The following is a 16,501-nucleotide window of genomic DNA, read 5'->3' as shown; positions in this document are numbered from 1 at the left end:
GGGTTTTTTTTAGCTGTAAACACTACGGTATTAACTGTGATGCAAACCACCTATACTGTTATAAAATTTTTCATTTTTTTCACAGGATTTTGTGGGTAAAAAAAATGGCTCACAACGCCACTTACAGGGTAAAACCAGGTTTTGGTTTTCATGATGTGGACCCGTACTTGAGCCGTACTGGTGCTTCTCTATGTCATGATAAAATTTTAGAAACCTCACAGCTCCCTTCCTTCCAGATGCACATAGGCGGGTCCTCACCTAACAGGCATACAAAACCACGCCCACCAGCAAGTTGCGTTTAACCGAACCATTTTTAAAAGAAATGACCGACTTCAATAAAGTATAATTACATCGTTAAAATAAGTATTTTTTTCTTCAAATGATGCATATCAGCTGTGGCTCGATATACAATGGATGTTCATTTTCGTGTTTATTTAGAGCACTGAGGGCTGTGATGTTGAGAGCCAAAGAAGACCTCCAAAATCAGTTGTTCGCTCTGAGAGTTGTCCCACTGGAGCTGCTAGTTACAGTAAAGAGGTACAAGTCAATACCTAAGTCCAAACACATCCCAGTGCCTTTAAAGTGAACCATTCGTTTTCTTCATCTGGTTTCTGTCTGTGGTTTCCTGTTCTTCCATCTTTTCCCTCTTTTTCTTGTTTTTGTTTTTGACCTGGTGTTAATGTTAGCGTACAGTTGGAAAGGTTTCATCCACCATAGATGCTAAAGCTCAGATTCTGGCCATCCTCTATGAAACAGACCACAGGCCCAGTGCTGCGCCGGTAAGATGCATGCGAGTGCTTCAGAGTCATTTCTAACTTAAACCATGCAGTTGTTCTGGATTAAACCATTAATACAGCTTGCGTGGTAAACTAGCAGCATCATAATTTGCAGTGAGTGATTATTATTGACTCTACCCTAGGTTGACACCAGGTTATTTGCCTTTTCAGGTTCTGATTCTCCACCATGTAGTGACCACAGACAATTAAACAAAACAAGAAAGCTTCAGAGGACTGGCTGTGTTTGTTTATTAGTTAACCTCTAGATGTGTCCATGAAGTCATTACTAACTGCTTAAATATAGTGTAAATACACGATATTTAGCTTGATGCTTCACCCAAGTTTCCAGAGATAAAGATCTTCTTCCTCCTCACCGGAGTGTCAGAGATGCAGTGAAGCCAGAAAGGGGTTTCATCTATATCATCTATATCAACACATCTTGTCTATATTACATATTTCTACAGATTATGGCTGGATTTGCTTATAACTTTCCTGCAGTGATAAGGAGAGATGGTATAGAGAAAAAGTTTTCTGCAGCAGAAATAGAGTTTTATATTCACATGTCAGTCAGACCTGTGTTCTCATGATTGTGGCATTAATGACCCACGTTTTGCTTTTGAAAAAATTGTGAATCACTTAACATCCCTTCATGTTGCTAACTGTGTCAACCTGTGATAATCAACCTGTGTAACTTCGTGTTTGTGAGATTTGTGTTGTTTTTCTTTTCCTCAGGTGGTGGCCTGGTGGTAAAGGACACTAAGACATGCCAGAGTCTTGTATAAGGTCTCTAACCTTTTTCTCTGGTCTTCTTCCCCTCAGTGTGTGGGACGTAGGGAATTTCCTCCTGGGCTCGGTGGAAGCGACATCTGCCACTTCTGCACCAAGCGGGTCTACGTGATGGAGCGACTCAGCGCCGAGGGTTTCTTCTTCCATCGCGAGTGTTTCCGTTGTGACGTTTGTAACTGCACTCTCCGTCTGGGAGGACACACATTTGACTCGCGGGAGGGTACCTTTGATTTTCCGTTTTTTCTAATCATGTATTTATTAATTTAAAGAGATTTTTCCCCAACTTTAAACTTGATCTGTAATTTTTGCAATTACACAGCAAAATTCTACTGTAAGATGCATTATGCCCAGCGCCAGTCCAGCACTCACCAGGCCAGGTTCAGGAGCAGAATGGTAAGAAAAACTGCAGCAGTAATGTGCAATTACTGCATTCATTTTTGTAAATGCAGATCATTTAGTGGATGTTATGTCTTTACTGCAAGGCAGTTACTGGTGAAAAAGGTATTGCAGAGAAATGACATATGTTGGAAAACTGAATCTTTGGTGAAAAAAGACTATCTTTAAGAGCGGATGGAGCGTAACATTCCTATCACTTTATTTCTTTTTAGTCCTCCCACCTATGCTATTATTGCAACCAAAAATAACTTAAACACAATAGAGTAGAAAGAAATGAAGACAATGGAAATGCAGGCTTAGGGTTGTCTCTGCAGAGAAATACACTACAACACACCTGTAGTAGGTTGTAAGAAATAAATGAGGGACTTCTTGTGTCAATGCACACATTTATGTTTGACTAGAGAAAACTGGATGTTTACAATAAATGTAAACATGTCTGACTGCATTCATACAAAGTCAAAGGTCTCAAAACTGGACCAAGGTCGGCTCAACATTAAATATGCATACTACCAGCATTCTGTCCCTTCTCCGCATACATTACATATGTATTTTAGTTTTTCTTCAGCTGCAAATCTAGGCGTAACATGCAGAGCAGGACCACTGGAACTGTGGGGGTATACACCTCATGTGAGGTTACATCATTGCATCATTTTTCTATCTTTTTGTCTTTGATTATTGTAGGAAGATCAAAACTGCATCAACCCCCCGTCAGTGGACAGCGGGATCTGCTCCACCTCAGGCACTGTCCACGTGCAACCCCAAGGTACCCTGGTTTCCTTGCTTAGGCGAGGCCTGAACTGGCCGAGGCGTGCTAGTCGGGCTGTGTGTGTGTTGCCTCGACAGCTGTTGGGAAGTGTGTGTGAGTCTGTCACAGCTGTGAGGTCCCACTTCAGGAGTAACTCGCGTGACTATGTGTTCCTGTATGAGCTGCTGAGCCTGGGCTGTCCTCTGCTCTGCATGATGCATGAGGTGTTGGGACAGATCTACGAGGAGGCCCAGCTGGTTCCACTGCAGCTTACATAGGAGGGGACTAACAAAGTGCTTATCATATCATCGGAGCCCACAAGGATTTTTTCACATCTTGCACTTCCCGAAATGGTCTATCAGGTGTTAAGAAAATTTGACACCAAATATCAACTGTACTGTATTTAACTTGCATAAAGCCAGCAGTATTGAACGAAACAGCTTTAGAAACTGCTGTATTTGATTTCTGACCATTTTATTTAGTGCTCTGTGAGGATTTTTTTGCCTTAATTTACAACACAGCACATTAGATAATGTCATCGTAAGCACACTGTCACATAGGTACTGTGTTGTTCGACTCTGCTGGTGTTGCTGAATTCCTCTCTGACTGACATGGGTTTGTTCCAGGCAGCTGGAACCTCAGACTGTGTATACCTTGGGGGTATAACTGTTTTCATTTGACTCTGCTGGATTGTCACAAAAATGTTCCACCTACCAATTTATGTTCTTTAATTGGTTTTGAGAAGCATGACCAATTTAGCTTTGATGAAGACATTTAATAGCAGTACAGTGACCTGGAACATGCCCAGACTCTAACCTCGAAAGTCATCTGGATTATGTGGTTTCTTTTTAGTTAACTAAAAATGTGTCAGTGTTTATGATGTGTAAGAGATGTAACACTGACTATTGCTTGCTGTGTTTCAACAGAGATGTGCAATGGAAATGCCAAAACAGTATCATTTTTTTCTTATATAATAAAACAAAATATGTATTTTGTTACAGGTTTTGTTACTTTATATATTCCAGGCTCATTATTTGTTATTTGTTTTATGGCGTTTTTTGGAAAATGTAAAAATTCTGGATGAAATTATGGTTGAAAATAAAATAAAGTTAAGTTAAATAATAAATATTTAGCAACAATCACGTATTTTAATTTTACTCAATAAGCACGCTTTTTTGTTTTTACGTATGATTAAACCTTTTCTTTTAAGACCAAAACAATGAGCCTTATTTATGACTATTCCACACAAGTGGACTAATTAACCTTTTTTTTTCCAAGCATTGCAGTAATTTTTTTTTCTGTAATTGCTTTTTTATTTTGTATATTGTAAATGATGACTAAATATGATTTCAGTGCTGACTGGCTTAATTTTGTAGTCACATCTTCCAATAATTTTAATTTCTCCAGTCCTACTTCCTGTAATGCTCAGCACATTTTTCTTTCCACCTTTCCTTTTCCTTATTTTCCCCACATTTTACCCCCAAATTAATGTTCCTCTATCATGTTCACTTCATTTTGTTCAGTCTGTTTCAAGTTTCAAGTGCTGCACCCTCTGATTGGCTGATTCCTGCCAGCAAGGAAGGTGACAGTTGGCCAGATTTGATCATATGATTTCGTTGCATTGGCTGCCTTTGAAGCTCCGCCTACTTTTTAACTAACCTTGACTAACCAATCACAAACCAGTACCTCTGTTTGGCATGCTATGCCTTAAAGGTGTTATGTGTTGCATATTAAATAAAAGTACAAAACATGCGAACAACGTGGTGGCACTGACACCTTCTAAAAGACTCAAGTATTCAAGTAATTTTGTCAGAGTGAGCAGATCTCATGAACAGACTAAAAAACTATAAAACTATAAAATCTGTTTTTTCTTTTTAAGACCTTTATGACAGTGGTCTGTCATAAAGGTTATTTTTAATTTTATTGAGAATAAAAATCTTCACAACATAGTTTTTCCTTTATTTTCTTGTCACACCATCTTGACACTAACATTAAATATTAGTAAAAACACCCTGATGGAGCTTGTATGGGTTCATCTTAAGTTTGTATCCATATTTATATTTTATATAAAAAATCTTGTCATATTATATCCTGCATGTCAATCTGGTTGTAATTTCAGTTTGTTCAACACTTGGATTTGTTCATTCTTGTAAAAGTAAATACATTCATATCAGCACTGGATGTGTTTTTGTGTTTAGTGCTTATTAGAAGTTTCTATTGTTGGCATTGTTAGAAATTTTCTTTGTGGGTTACTGTAAAGTATTTGAGCGGTCAGTGTCCTACCTGCATTAAACGTTGGTCGGAGCACACTCTGTTTAGAAAATCAGAAATTAGTTAGTTTGAAAGGCAAGCTAAAGCTAAAAGCTATCCAGAAAAGGGTTAAAGGAAATGTGGATTTTTCTTGCCATTTAAAACACCTCAAACTTGCAAAACATCCGCAGGGTTCAAGCGAGAGCTTGTGGATTTTTACACCACGTCACTTCTGCACCAAAAAGTTATTATTTGGTCTTCACAGTAAAATGCAGCATAGAAGTCCACAGTATAGCGTTTACTTAAATCACTGTCATACGTTTTAGGTGGTGGAAAAACTCACTGTTCTGTGGCTGCATCATGGACAGCTGTTAGCTTAGCTTACTTCTGGGTTTGTCAGTTTATTATAGTGTTTGGTCTTTTCACGAGATTTGTTAACAATAATTAAAAAAAAAAAAAGTTAAATAATTCTGCAGCTCGAAGTTTCCTGTGAAGTTTATCAAAGCTTGTGTTAACGGTACATTAATGCACACATAGTACCTTGGATTAATTTTTTCTGCCTCTCATGTTATGCTGTGCCTGTCACCGATCTCTAACACCAAGCATTCAGCCTGAATATATTTTCCCTTCTTCTTAGGCCCATTTGACAGTAATATGTGTCCACATGTCTGTGGTCTGTCTCTGGTTCCCTCTGTTTCAGGAGGAGGCCTCCCCACTTCTGCGCCCCTCTCCAGATCTCTCTCATGTATCTCCTAGTCTTTGCTCAGGAGATAAGCAGCCCATTAGCAGTTTTTTTTGTTTATTTGTTTTTTTACACACTGCCAGATAAATTTTGGCTCTACTGTTTGTTTTGTAGTTGTATTTATATTCATTCTCAATGCAGGCTGCCAGCCTTATTTGTTTTCTTCAATGATAAGTTCTGTAAAATTGCTTAAGTTATTATATTTAGAAGCTGTAAATATATTCAGAAATAAATCAGTTTGATTACATAATTTATTTGCATTGTCATTTGTTGCCAATCAGTTGAATCACATCATTTGAAATATTCCAAGAGGCTAAAAAATTGGCTTAAAAAAGACTTTGCTGAGATATATTGTCAGAAAAGGAAAAACAGGCCTCTTGTAAAAGCTTAACCGTGACCAGTTAAGAGCTCAGTCAACCTGAACAGAAGTGAAGTGAATCTCTTCTCTCATGGGCTCTGCTAGTGGGTCTCTCTGTCCTTTCCTCTGGTTCTTGGTATCAATGTAGTTTCTCATAAATATCTTTAAAAAAAATGCTGAACTAAACTATTAAATGAGTGTAATCTAATGGCATGATGGTTATTCCATCATATTTTAATTTCTTTGTGATCAAGCGGAATCACTTCTGGAAAGATTCTGTATAAGATTGTTGACTTCATTATCCTGTGAGTACACATAAATATGTGATTTATTGCTGCTTGTATGTAAAAGTATTAACTTTTAAAGTTATCAGTGTAAACTTCTTTCCTTTTAGTGTATATACAGTTGTTTAAACTGCATGTGTCACATTTATTTTTGTCACTTGAAGGTATTTATTGTGTAGAAAAGATGTGTTGCTTCATTTTTAAGTATCTGGATGTTTGTTGTTTGTTTTTTCAATGAAGTGGTAGATGAATAACTGCTGAAACGTAGCTTTGAGTTAAGGCAATGTGCATGAACCATGTCTGTTAATATTTCTGCAACTTGGCATTAGTTTAAGACCTGTTAAAGTTTAATTGCCACGTGCTGTTGTTATTTGCAGGTGGATTGTCCAGCCTGCAGTCAGAGCAGCTTGACAAAGGTCACAAGAGACAATTTGAGGATACAGAGATGGCTGTTGATGCTCTGGATTCTTCTTGTATAGTCAGACCCTCAAAGGAAGATGGTACCACAGCTCAAGGCCAAAACCAGGACAGCAGTAAAGGTCAGTAGAGCTTCTGTAGGGCTCTATATTCTCTAACTTTCCAGCTCCCAAAATCAGAAGATGACTCTTTTTCTTGAAGGTATTAGCATATTTAGTGCCCCTCAAATGAGTTTTCAGTCCCTGTTATTACTTGAAAATATGATATTCCCTGAGGGAGACTCTTAAACTGGCTGAACTTGAACTGGTGACTCCACCACTGTGTTTGTGTTGGAGTCCCTCCCCTGTGATTATGTGTGGGAAATGAGGGTGAGGCTGACATATAATAGCTTTTTTCCCCTCCACACTTGGCTAAATATTTGTTATTTTATCTCTGCAGCTGAGATTTCCTGGACTGAACTTTCTGCCCACACACACTTCTGGACATGCAGAAGCAACACAGGCTGAATTGTTTTTGCTTCTAAAGCTGCATTACTGAGAGCCTCTTTACTCTCTCCTGGTTTTCCTGTAATGCAGAATAAAAATCTTTAAGCTCCATATTTTTATGTCACATATACACTCACTGGCCACTTCATTAGATACACCTTGCTAGTACTGGGATGGACGCTTTTTTACCTTCAGAACTCTAATTCTTGGTGGAATAGATTAATCAAGCTACTGGAAATATTCCCAAGATATTAACATGATAAGCTGCTCTATTACACTGAGATCTGGTGACTGTGGAGGCCATTGAGTCCAGTGAACTCATTGTCATGTTCAAGAAAGCAGTTGATGATTATCTAAGCTTTGTGACATGGTGAATTATTCTGCTGGAAGTAGCATCAGAAGATGCTACACTGTGGTCATGAAGGGATGGACATGGTCAGCAACAATACCCACATAGGCTGTGGTGGTTAAACCAGGCCACACTGGTACTAAGGAACCCAAAGTGTGTCTAGAAATATCCCTCACACCATTACACCACCAGCAGCAGTAGAACGAACCATTGATACAAAGCAGGATGGATCCATGTTTTCATGATGTTTCCACCATATTCTGACCCTAACATTTGAATGTGGAGTTGAAATGGTGACTCAGACTAGCAACGTTTTTCCATCTTCTATTGTCCAGTGTTGCTAAATCTGTGGGAATTGTAGCCTCAGTTTTCTGTTCTTAGCTGACAGGAGGCACCTGGTGGTCTTCTGCTGCTGTAGCCCATCTGCTTCAAGGTTGGACGTGTTGTGTGTTCAGAGATGCTGTTCTATATATCTTTGTTGGAACCAGTGCTTATTTGACTTCCTGTTGTTCTTCTCTGATGTTACATCCCCTTTTCTCTACAGGTAAAAAGGGAATTAACACAGGAGTCGGAGATGGAATATAAAAGAAAAACCCACAATTCATTAACAATAAGTAAAAAAAATTACAATCTCTCGGAGAACTGTGGTGGTCAAAACAATCCCAATTTCCACAAAATAAAACATATAACTCCGACAACTTATAGCTCACGTAAACACAGTGTAATCTACAACAAAACACAAAAGGATTAACTAAAGGTGTCCATTAAGGAAACAGCCCATAATGGCGATAACAAACAAAAGAAAATCTCAAAACAACTCAAACAACTCAGGTAAGGAATTCAGTCCTCCACCAACAAATCAAGGAATAGTAGCACTACCAAATTTAGCTAAAGGCCACACAGGGTACCTCAAAAACACACAACAAATAGTCTCTCCCAAAGCTGGCGAACTGTGTACCACCTGTTTACAGCTGCCTCAAATGAAGGCATTCCTCCGTATTAGATGGTCCTGCAGCATGATTGGGCAGCCCATCTGGAACCTGGAGAGCCATCGTCCAATCCGAACGGAGGAAAGGAACTGCCAAGTGAACATCTGCAGCCAACCACTGCAACGCACTGGCACAGCCCTCTTTGCATGTGCTGACCCCAAGCTACCAAGCCTGGGCCCGTAACATCTGTTCTCTAACCAGTCTGTCCATTCTCCTCTGACATCAACACAACCTAAAGTCCAGACAACAGCTGCTCACTGGATATTTTTTCGTCTTCAGACCATTCGCTGTAAACCCTAGAGATGGTCGTGTGTGGAAATCCCAGCAGATCAGCAGTTTCTGAATTACTTTGATCAGCAACCCCTTTCTACCTCATTCTGATGCTCAGTTTAAAATTCAAGTCTTCATCATGTCTCCATGACTAAACTGTTTGCTGCCATGTGATTGGCTGATTGGATATTTGTGTTAACAAGCAGTTGAACAAGTAGACCTAATAAAGTGGCCAGTGAGTGTAAAATATATTTTTGTTGTCTTGTTTTTAAAAATATAAGTAGTATTCTTAAGAACCAACATTTGCAAATATTTCATACCAAATTTAGAATTTCTCTAACGTTTTTTAATTGTTAAATCTAAGAATTTTTTTTTTTATTTATTAATTTATTTAAGATATCACTAATATATAAGAATAAAAAGCTGGGACAAGGACATTTATACGAGTGTGTATCACTTCTTCATTTTACTTCCATCACTTTATTTTTACCAATTAAGATGGGACATACCTTTTTAAAAAAAGATTTTAAGATTTTTTTGTGCCAACTTCAATGATCGTGGGCAAAATTAATTATGTGGGATGTTGATGGACTATAAGCTTGGAACAGTTTGAAACGTCACCTTCAGAAGCTTTAGTTCTCTGTGATTAGTGCAAATTATCACGAACAGTCAATATGCCGTTTAACTCAAAGCTGATGTTTCACATACAGACGTCTTACTCTGCTTTTTGCTTGCTGTACTTTTTTTTGCTTAAAGTGTTAATTCCTCGGGTCATTTGGGCACTCTCCTAAAATACAAATCAACCTGTCTCCTTTTCTTTTTCTTCAGGTCAGTGTAACACCAAAAATAACAACCGATGGAAATGGAAGATCCGTGCAAGTGAGTGTATTTCAGATTTGCTCTGTCCTGCTCTGCTTATCTGCTCTTTTTCCTGAGCTGGAAAAGCGGAAACTGAGCCTGAGTCTGATCTATAACTTCTCTACTTGGTTCACTACCTTTTTTTTTTATATTAAGATATTTGTTTTAGTATTGAATTTCGTCTGGTCCATAAAGTTCATACAGTCTGTTATTTTGTTGTTGTTGCTTATAATTATCTTCTTTACAACTCCAGCTGTTCATTAGAGCTGGCTGAACTTAAAAATCATGTGTTAATGGGAGATGCTGAACTAGACCTGCTTGTGCATCACAGCAGCTGTGTTGTCATACTACATTTTCAACACTAGATGTTGATGTTGCTCAGTCTTGCAGATTTTATTTAGTTTCTTTTGAGTATTTAGTGCAGGGATGAGCCTCTCCAGTTATTGCGGGTCACAGTCCTGCAGGTTTTAGATTTTTCCTGCTCCAGAACTTGTGATTGAAATTAAATAGATCTCCTCAACGGCTTGTTAAGTTCTACTGAAGAATGTGGAACCATTAATCTGATTCTGGTGTGCTGCAGCAGGAAACATCCAAAACCTGCAGCACTCTGGTGGTCCTTGAGGACCAACTTTGCCCATTTCTGATTTAGTGCATATGACTGACAGATAAAACAACATATTTTCTTAATGAACTAAAATTTATCAGGTATTTTACACTCTATTGTGGTACATTTAAAGACAGAAATAAAAAAGAAACTCTCCGGTATTTTCATGATTTTTAACAAGACTTGTCTCCTGTTGTGTTTGTGTATGCAGCCTTCCCTCTGATCTTCATCAAGCACGGTCAGAGAAACTTTCCACCAGACAAAGAAGGAACAGAAACCACCTTAGAAGCTGACTTGGAAGAAGTCGCCTCTGCTGGAAAACAAACTGTATGTTACATTTAACTGGTGCTCTGTTTGCCTTCATTTGGCAAAAACTGCTGAGCCGAATTTTATAAAAGTTGTCAGAGATGTGGATCATAGGTGAAAGAAGACCTGATTAGTGTAAAACCAAATCTTTCTTTAAAATGATTAAATTGGGTGTTGACTTTAGCAGTGAATGGACTATTTTCTAGATCTTTGTTGACTCATTATATATATTTTTTACCTTTACTCAGGACTTCAAAACATCAGCAAATACCCAGAATCCCTCAGAGGGAAGCTATGAGGCCCCAGCTGTGATAAAGTCCGTCTGCAACAAGCCCACCCAGAGGAAACGGTTGACGTTGTCAGTTACTGAGAAAGAGAAGCTCGTAAACTTGGATGTGGATCTTAAACAAGAAGAAACTCCCAATAACAGCATCAACACAAACCCAGATCAACACACTGACCAGGTGGAGAATTTACTGATTGAATGAGGCAGCAAAGTGAAAATCAAGTGTGGATATGAAAATGTTTTCTTCTTTTTTTGTGATCGAAACACAGAAATGTGAGGGAGATTAGAGGAATTAATTCCACATCATGTTGATCCCATTTTTCCTTTCCTGTGATGTGTTATCAGGTCCAAACAGAAGTCGATAAGCCTCAAACGAACCCGAGCCAGGATGGAGGAGCACCCTCAGCATCTTCCCCATCAGCTCTCCAGATCATTGCAAACGCCTTCAGGAGGATGTTTAATGGGAGCAATCACGCCAACAGCTCCAACACTGCAGTCGTAATGTTCGTATCAGACACTTTGTTCATAGTTTAGCTGCTGATGGTGAAATAAGTTTCCTTTTTTTTTTCCTCTCAACTATCCAGGAGACCCAAACGTGATGGCCCCCGCAAACAGAGGCCTTTGTCTGAAGGAGCTTTTAGCTTTATCTCGGCCTTCAGCCCTGTGACGCCGGAGTCTACCATGGAGGAGAGGAGGGCCAGCATGCAAGACCCCGGGTGGGCATCGGTGGAGGCAGATCCATGGGGGGCAGGCCAAGACCTGCCTTCCTTGTTGCAGCAGGTGTCCCTAAAGAGCCTGAGAGACTCTGAAGGTGCACTTTCTAACAACACTAAATCCCTTTCCTGCAAAAGGGTCAACTTGTTCTCTTCACTGAGACTGAGGAAGAGGGAGTCGTCTGATACTGAAGGGAGGGATCAGGAGGTCCAAAAAGAAATTACAACACTCCTCTCCAACCTCAGGAACAAAGGTTAGTGTCTCTAAGCATCATGTTCCACAGATGGGATAAGATGGTTATCCTGTTTTTGTTTCTTTCTCCAAACATTAAACTTCTCATTTAAACACAATAGTTCTCTCAGTAGTTCATCATCTACAAATCATTTTCTAGCAGCCTTCCTGCTCAGCCATGTGATTTTTAGTAAACTCTCTGGGAGCAGTTCTTTCTCTTTTCACATCATGTTTCATTTGTTTTTGTTGTTTTTTTCCCCTCTAATGTTGGCATCATGGATATTACCATTATCCAGTATGTGTGTGAGGCCTTTATTTACAGAAATTACCCCCAGTTGTTTTAATACCTCTTGGGCTATTACACCCCAGCACTTTACTAGGTGACCACCCTGAGGGAAGGTAACAATGAATTATTTAAGTTGCTTTACTTCAACACCATCTGTCCAGACTGTTAAGAGCCTGAAAAATCTCCTTTGTTTGTACCATAATACACTTTAACAAAGATGTGTGGTGAGGTTCAGATTTAATTACCTTGGCAGAGGTAAAGTCTTTGGTGGTCTATGTCTGTCTGTCTGTGTTTCTGGTGTTTTAGCTTCACTTATCAGCTAACATATAACAAAATTTAATCTTGAATTTTTTTTTAATGTGTTTAAATTTTTATCAATTATTTGAGGGGGAACAATTAGAAAAAAAGCATCATATAATGCAAAAGTAAGGAAACAGTGTTGGATGTCAGCTGATATTTATTTATTGTATTGCACGTGGACAGCTCAATAATGAACGCATGCCAGGTCATTCTGGCATCGATGCCACTCTAGTAGAGGACCACTGCATTCAGTACAGCCATGTCCAAAACGTTGTAAAACACCACAAAAGGCCATCTTCTAGTGGCAGCTCGAAAGAATACTGCCTCTGCATCTAGTTAAGGATGTCTGCTCCTAACTTGGTCCTATTGTAGTAAGAGGAACTGATCCTTTCGCCCCCATCTGAGTCTTCCTCAACTGGTCTGAGCATAGCCAAGGCTTGTTCTGTATTTATTCTTCTGTTTCTGTTCATTTTGTTTATGTTTTCAGCTGCATTGGTTTGTCTGTCGATCTGTTAGCAACATAACTCTGAAAGCTATGAATGAATTTAATAAATTTTTTTAGAAAATGTCAGAAATGTGTTCGGTGGACACAGAAATGGTTTTACTGAGCTGTTAGCTGTTAGAGATTCTGGACTTTCTGTGGATACCACACATTTAGTTACATTTACACACCTGACGATACACCCAGAAACGAGATGTTAACCCCTTAACTCCTGGTAGCGGAGGGTGCAGGTGCAGAGGTGTTAAGCTAAACAGTCAAGCTAAGAATGCAAAATTAGAGAATTTATAGGCCAGAAATCTGGATAATGAAGCAGTGAAGGTGCATGGATGGAAGTTATTGTGCATATTGTGAATATTTCTGTCTCCTCACCATCTAGAAGCTGTGAGATTCTAATCCTGCTTTCTGTCTGTTCACCTGATGTTGATATTCATCACATATTGTTCCTTCTGTGTTTAGAAGGAAGCAGCTTCACATCTTTAAATTCATCCTGCTGACTTTTTACCTTTTAGTTAGTAAATCCTGAACATTTCATCCTTCTTTCTCATAAATATTTGATTTTATAAATATATATGGAGAAATATTTAACTGTTGCTGTTTAAAGGGAAAACTGATGCTAAATCTGTTTATGTGTTTAGTGCAGGGGTCTGCAGCCTTTCCAATCCAAAGAGCCATTTTTCCCTCAGCCAGCTAAATAAAACTCTTTTTGAGCTGCAAATGTTACGAGACCTTTTCAAAAAGGCAACTTGATATATAATGAAACCAGATAATTCCCAGAATAATTGGCAAAAAACAAATGACAAGATGACATCAAGGTAGAGGCTATAATCTGACATTGTTTGAGCCGGATCATGTTGATATTCTGGTGATCCAGAAGGTTCAAAATACAGGGAGTACCCTGTGGTCTGTTGGGCTTTTTGGGAGTTTTCTCAGGTGAGTGACTATATGCTCTCTGGGTGCTTCTAGTTAATTTTTTTTTCTTTTTTTTCTGTAAGTACTCTATAATGTCTAAATATAATATATAACATTTTGTTTGGTTGTCTTTGTTCTTTTTGTCCACTTTCAGGACATTTTAAAAGACTGATTTTGTTTTAGAACTTTTTTAAGAAGAAATTTGAAATTTGATTTGATTCGATAGTGTTAGCAAAGCTTTCAGCACTAATATAAGCTGTGCAAACCCTGAAGGGACCTCAGCACACTGGTGTTATTCACTGTGCTTTGAGTGCAGAGCACTAAAGCGCACTATAAATCTAATCCATTATTAATATTATTATTCACATTTGCTAATTATACAGGGCAAGCATAATGTGCTTTATTTATACTTCCTAGTACATAGAAATTTAAAATGTATTATAAACAAGGAAGCTGTAAAAGTCCTTCTGTCAGTAGTGTCATGGATCAGCTCAGACCATACTCAAACCAATGCTTTATTACAGGGCTGTCCAAAGTCAGACCTCGAGGGCTGCTGTCCTGCAGTTTTTCAATGTTTCCTGCTTCAACACACCTGACTCAAATGAAATAGATCCAACAGCCAGTTAAGTTTTGCACAATTATTCATTAATTTGAGTCAGGTGGTTTTGGAGCAGGGACACCAAAAATCTGCAGGATTGTGGCCCTCGAAGCTGGACGCCCCTGCTTTATTAGTTAAACATGAAAACTACTGTGTAGTCCTCTCATGCAAACTTAGGATATTATATTTCTAAACTATTGTCACTTTTTTCTGTCTTTAGCTTCCAGTCAGCAGAAGCTGGAGGAGCTCTCCTCAAGTGATGATGAAAATGATAACCGGACATCCACCCTCAAGGTTTGTATGAACTACTTCCACATTCTGACTGACAACAAAGTGCAGAGAAGTTAGACTGTGTCAGAAATCTTCTCTTCCTTCGGTTCCAGCTCTCTTCAGAGAAACTGATAGAAAAGCAGGAAATGATGGTAGCCCAGCAGGCTAAACGGGAGCAGCTGAAGAGGCTGCACAGAGCTCAGGTAATACTCTTGATATGTGTAGAATAACTGGCCACATACTCATGTTCTGTACATTGAAATATGTAAACCAGTGGTGTCCAGCTCCGGTCCTTGAGGGCCACAATCCTGCAGATTTTTGGTGTCCCTGCTCCAAAACCACCTGACTCAAATTAATGCGTAATTGGCTGTTGGATCAATTTCATTTGAGTCAGGTGTATTGAAGCGGAAAACATTGAAAACCTGCAGGACAGCAGCCATCGAGGTCCGACTTTGGACAGCCCTGATGTAAACCAATAGAGGAATGTCCATCTCACTGTGTTAAATTTTGGGTAATTTGGGGCCATTGTTTTGTTGACATCCCGTATAGTGAGGATTCAAACGACTCTACAACAGTCTTTTCTGCTAAGACCCTGTTTGCTCATCCTAAATTAATGTTTTTATGCACAAACTGAAGAACAAAGAAATCTTAACTGTTTTTAACAAATTCCAAGATGGTAAAAGTTTATTATCATTAATGTGACCAATAAAACTCAGAATATTTGACTCAAAACAAATAAAAGTAAAATCATATAACCTGCAGTGGCTGACTGTGCTGAACAGCAGGCAGTCTTTTGATGTTGATTATCCAGCATTGATTTGCCATTGCAGTGCCACCACTGCCTCGCATGGGTGGTAAATTAGCAGGTTAGTCACAAGCGTTGTTGTCATCGTAGAATAAGACAGATGCTTTATATAAAGTTGAGAAACATTAGAATTCTTTTGCTAAGAAGTCACCAGGACATGCTGATTATTGGGGCGTCCTCTACTCCTAGCAGTTTTTTTTTTTTTATCAGATATTTACAAAACAAATGGTACAAGACAAAGTATCAGAAAAAGAGTAGGTAGATGTAAAGAAATTTACTTTTCCTATCCCTTTATAAAAACAGCATAACAATCAACTATGTCGTTTTAACACATTTTTCTTCACAATGCTGATTATACCAACTGCTACAAAAACACTGCATGACCCCTCACCTCCTGGATTACTAGATTAATACACTGCCACACAGCAGTTTCTAATCCATATTTAGAATCAGAACAACTTGTCCTTAAGTGATTTTCCCAAACATTTCTTTAATTGCTTTGCATATTTATTTATATTTGTACTTTCCTTTAGCTCCTCACTCAGTAAATAAACTCATAAATTCACCCCATAAATAATATACACATCTTCCTCGGTGTGGTACGAACACAATGTTCATTAAAGTTTAGTTGATCATCATCAGTCATTAGTTTCTCCTTAAATAAATCTCATAGCATTTTTCTCCATTGTACAGGTGATCCAGAGACAACTGGAGGAAGTTGGAGAGAAACAACGAGACATAGAAGAAAGAGGAGTGGCAATAGAAAAGATAATAAGAGGAGAAACAGGTACTCATCAGTGCCTTACAAAGCCTCTACATTGCAAAGCTACACTTAAGGACAGAAGTCAAAGACATAGCATAACACTTTGATGCAGCTCAGTGGAATTCCAGTGAAAGCTTCGCTCTTTTTCTTCTCCTTGTGTGTCATCATGGTGCCTCTACTTCTCAGAGCATTTAGAGAAAAGCAATGCCTTCTATTCCTGGT

The 16,501-nt window shown here is 38.7% G+C and overlaps 1 protein-coding gene across 5 annotated transcripts in view; it reads left to right on the top strand.

The window, feature by feature from the left end:
* The window catches only part of mical2b (microtubule associated monooxygenase, calponin and LIM domain containing 2b), a 65,599-nt gene that overhangs the window by 47,653 nt on the left and 1,445 nt on the right, over nucleotides 1-16,501 (top strand). For 2 of the 5 annotated variants that reach the window (XM_041997298.1, XM_041997299.1), the window contains exons 21-34: nucleotides 439-537; nucleotides 687-779; nucleotides 1,596-1,782; nucleotides 1,882-1,955; nucleotides 2,640-2,721; nucleotides 6,715-6,876; nucleotides 9,676-9,726; nucleotides 10,521-10,636; nucleotides 10,864-11,079; nucleotides 11,247-11,404; nucleotides 11,486-11,868; nucleotides 14,662-14,735; nucleotides 14,825-14,914; nucleotides 16,210-16,303. In XM_041997298.1, the coding sequence (XP_041853232.1) occupies nucleotides 439-537; nucleotides 687-779; nucleotides 1,596-1,782; nucleotides 1,882-1,955; nucleotides 2,640-2,721; nucleotides 6,715-6,876; nucleotides 9,676-9,726; nucleotides 10,521-10,636; nucleotides 10,864-11,079; nucleotides 11,247-11,404; nucleotides 11,486-11,868; nucleotides 14,662-14,735; nucleotides 14,825-14,914; nucleotides 16,210-16,303 (1,879 nt within the window). Of the gene's footprint in view, nucleotides 1-438; nucleotides 538-686; nucleotides 780-1,595; nucleotides 1,783-1,881; nucleotides 1,956-2,639; nucleotides 2,722-5,653; nucleotides 5,938-6,714; nucleotides 6,877-9,675; nucleotides 9,727-10,520; nucleotides 10,637-10,863; nucleotides 11,080-11,246; nucleotides 11,405-11,485; nucleotides 11,869-14,661; nucleotides 14,736-14,824; nucleotides 14,915-16,209; nucleotides 16,304-16,501 lie in introns of those variants that run through there. The other 3 variants (XM_041997301.1, XM_041997300.1, XM_041997302.1) reach the window with 2 other exon arrangements.

Source organism: Melanotaenia boesemani, chromosome 10 (assembly GCF_017639745.1).
Source record: "Melanotaenia boesemani isolate fMelBoe1 chromosome 10, fMelBoe1.pri, whole genome shotgun sequence".
NCBI lineage: Eukaryota > Metazoa > Chordata > Actinopteri > Atheriniformes > Melanotaeniidae > Melanotaenia > Melanotaenia boesemani.
The sequence above is the reverse complement of the archived record's forward strand: the minus strand, read 5'-3'. Positions and strand labels throughout refer to the sequence as shown.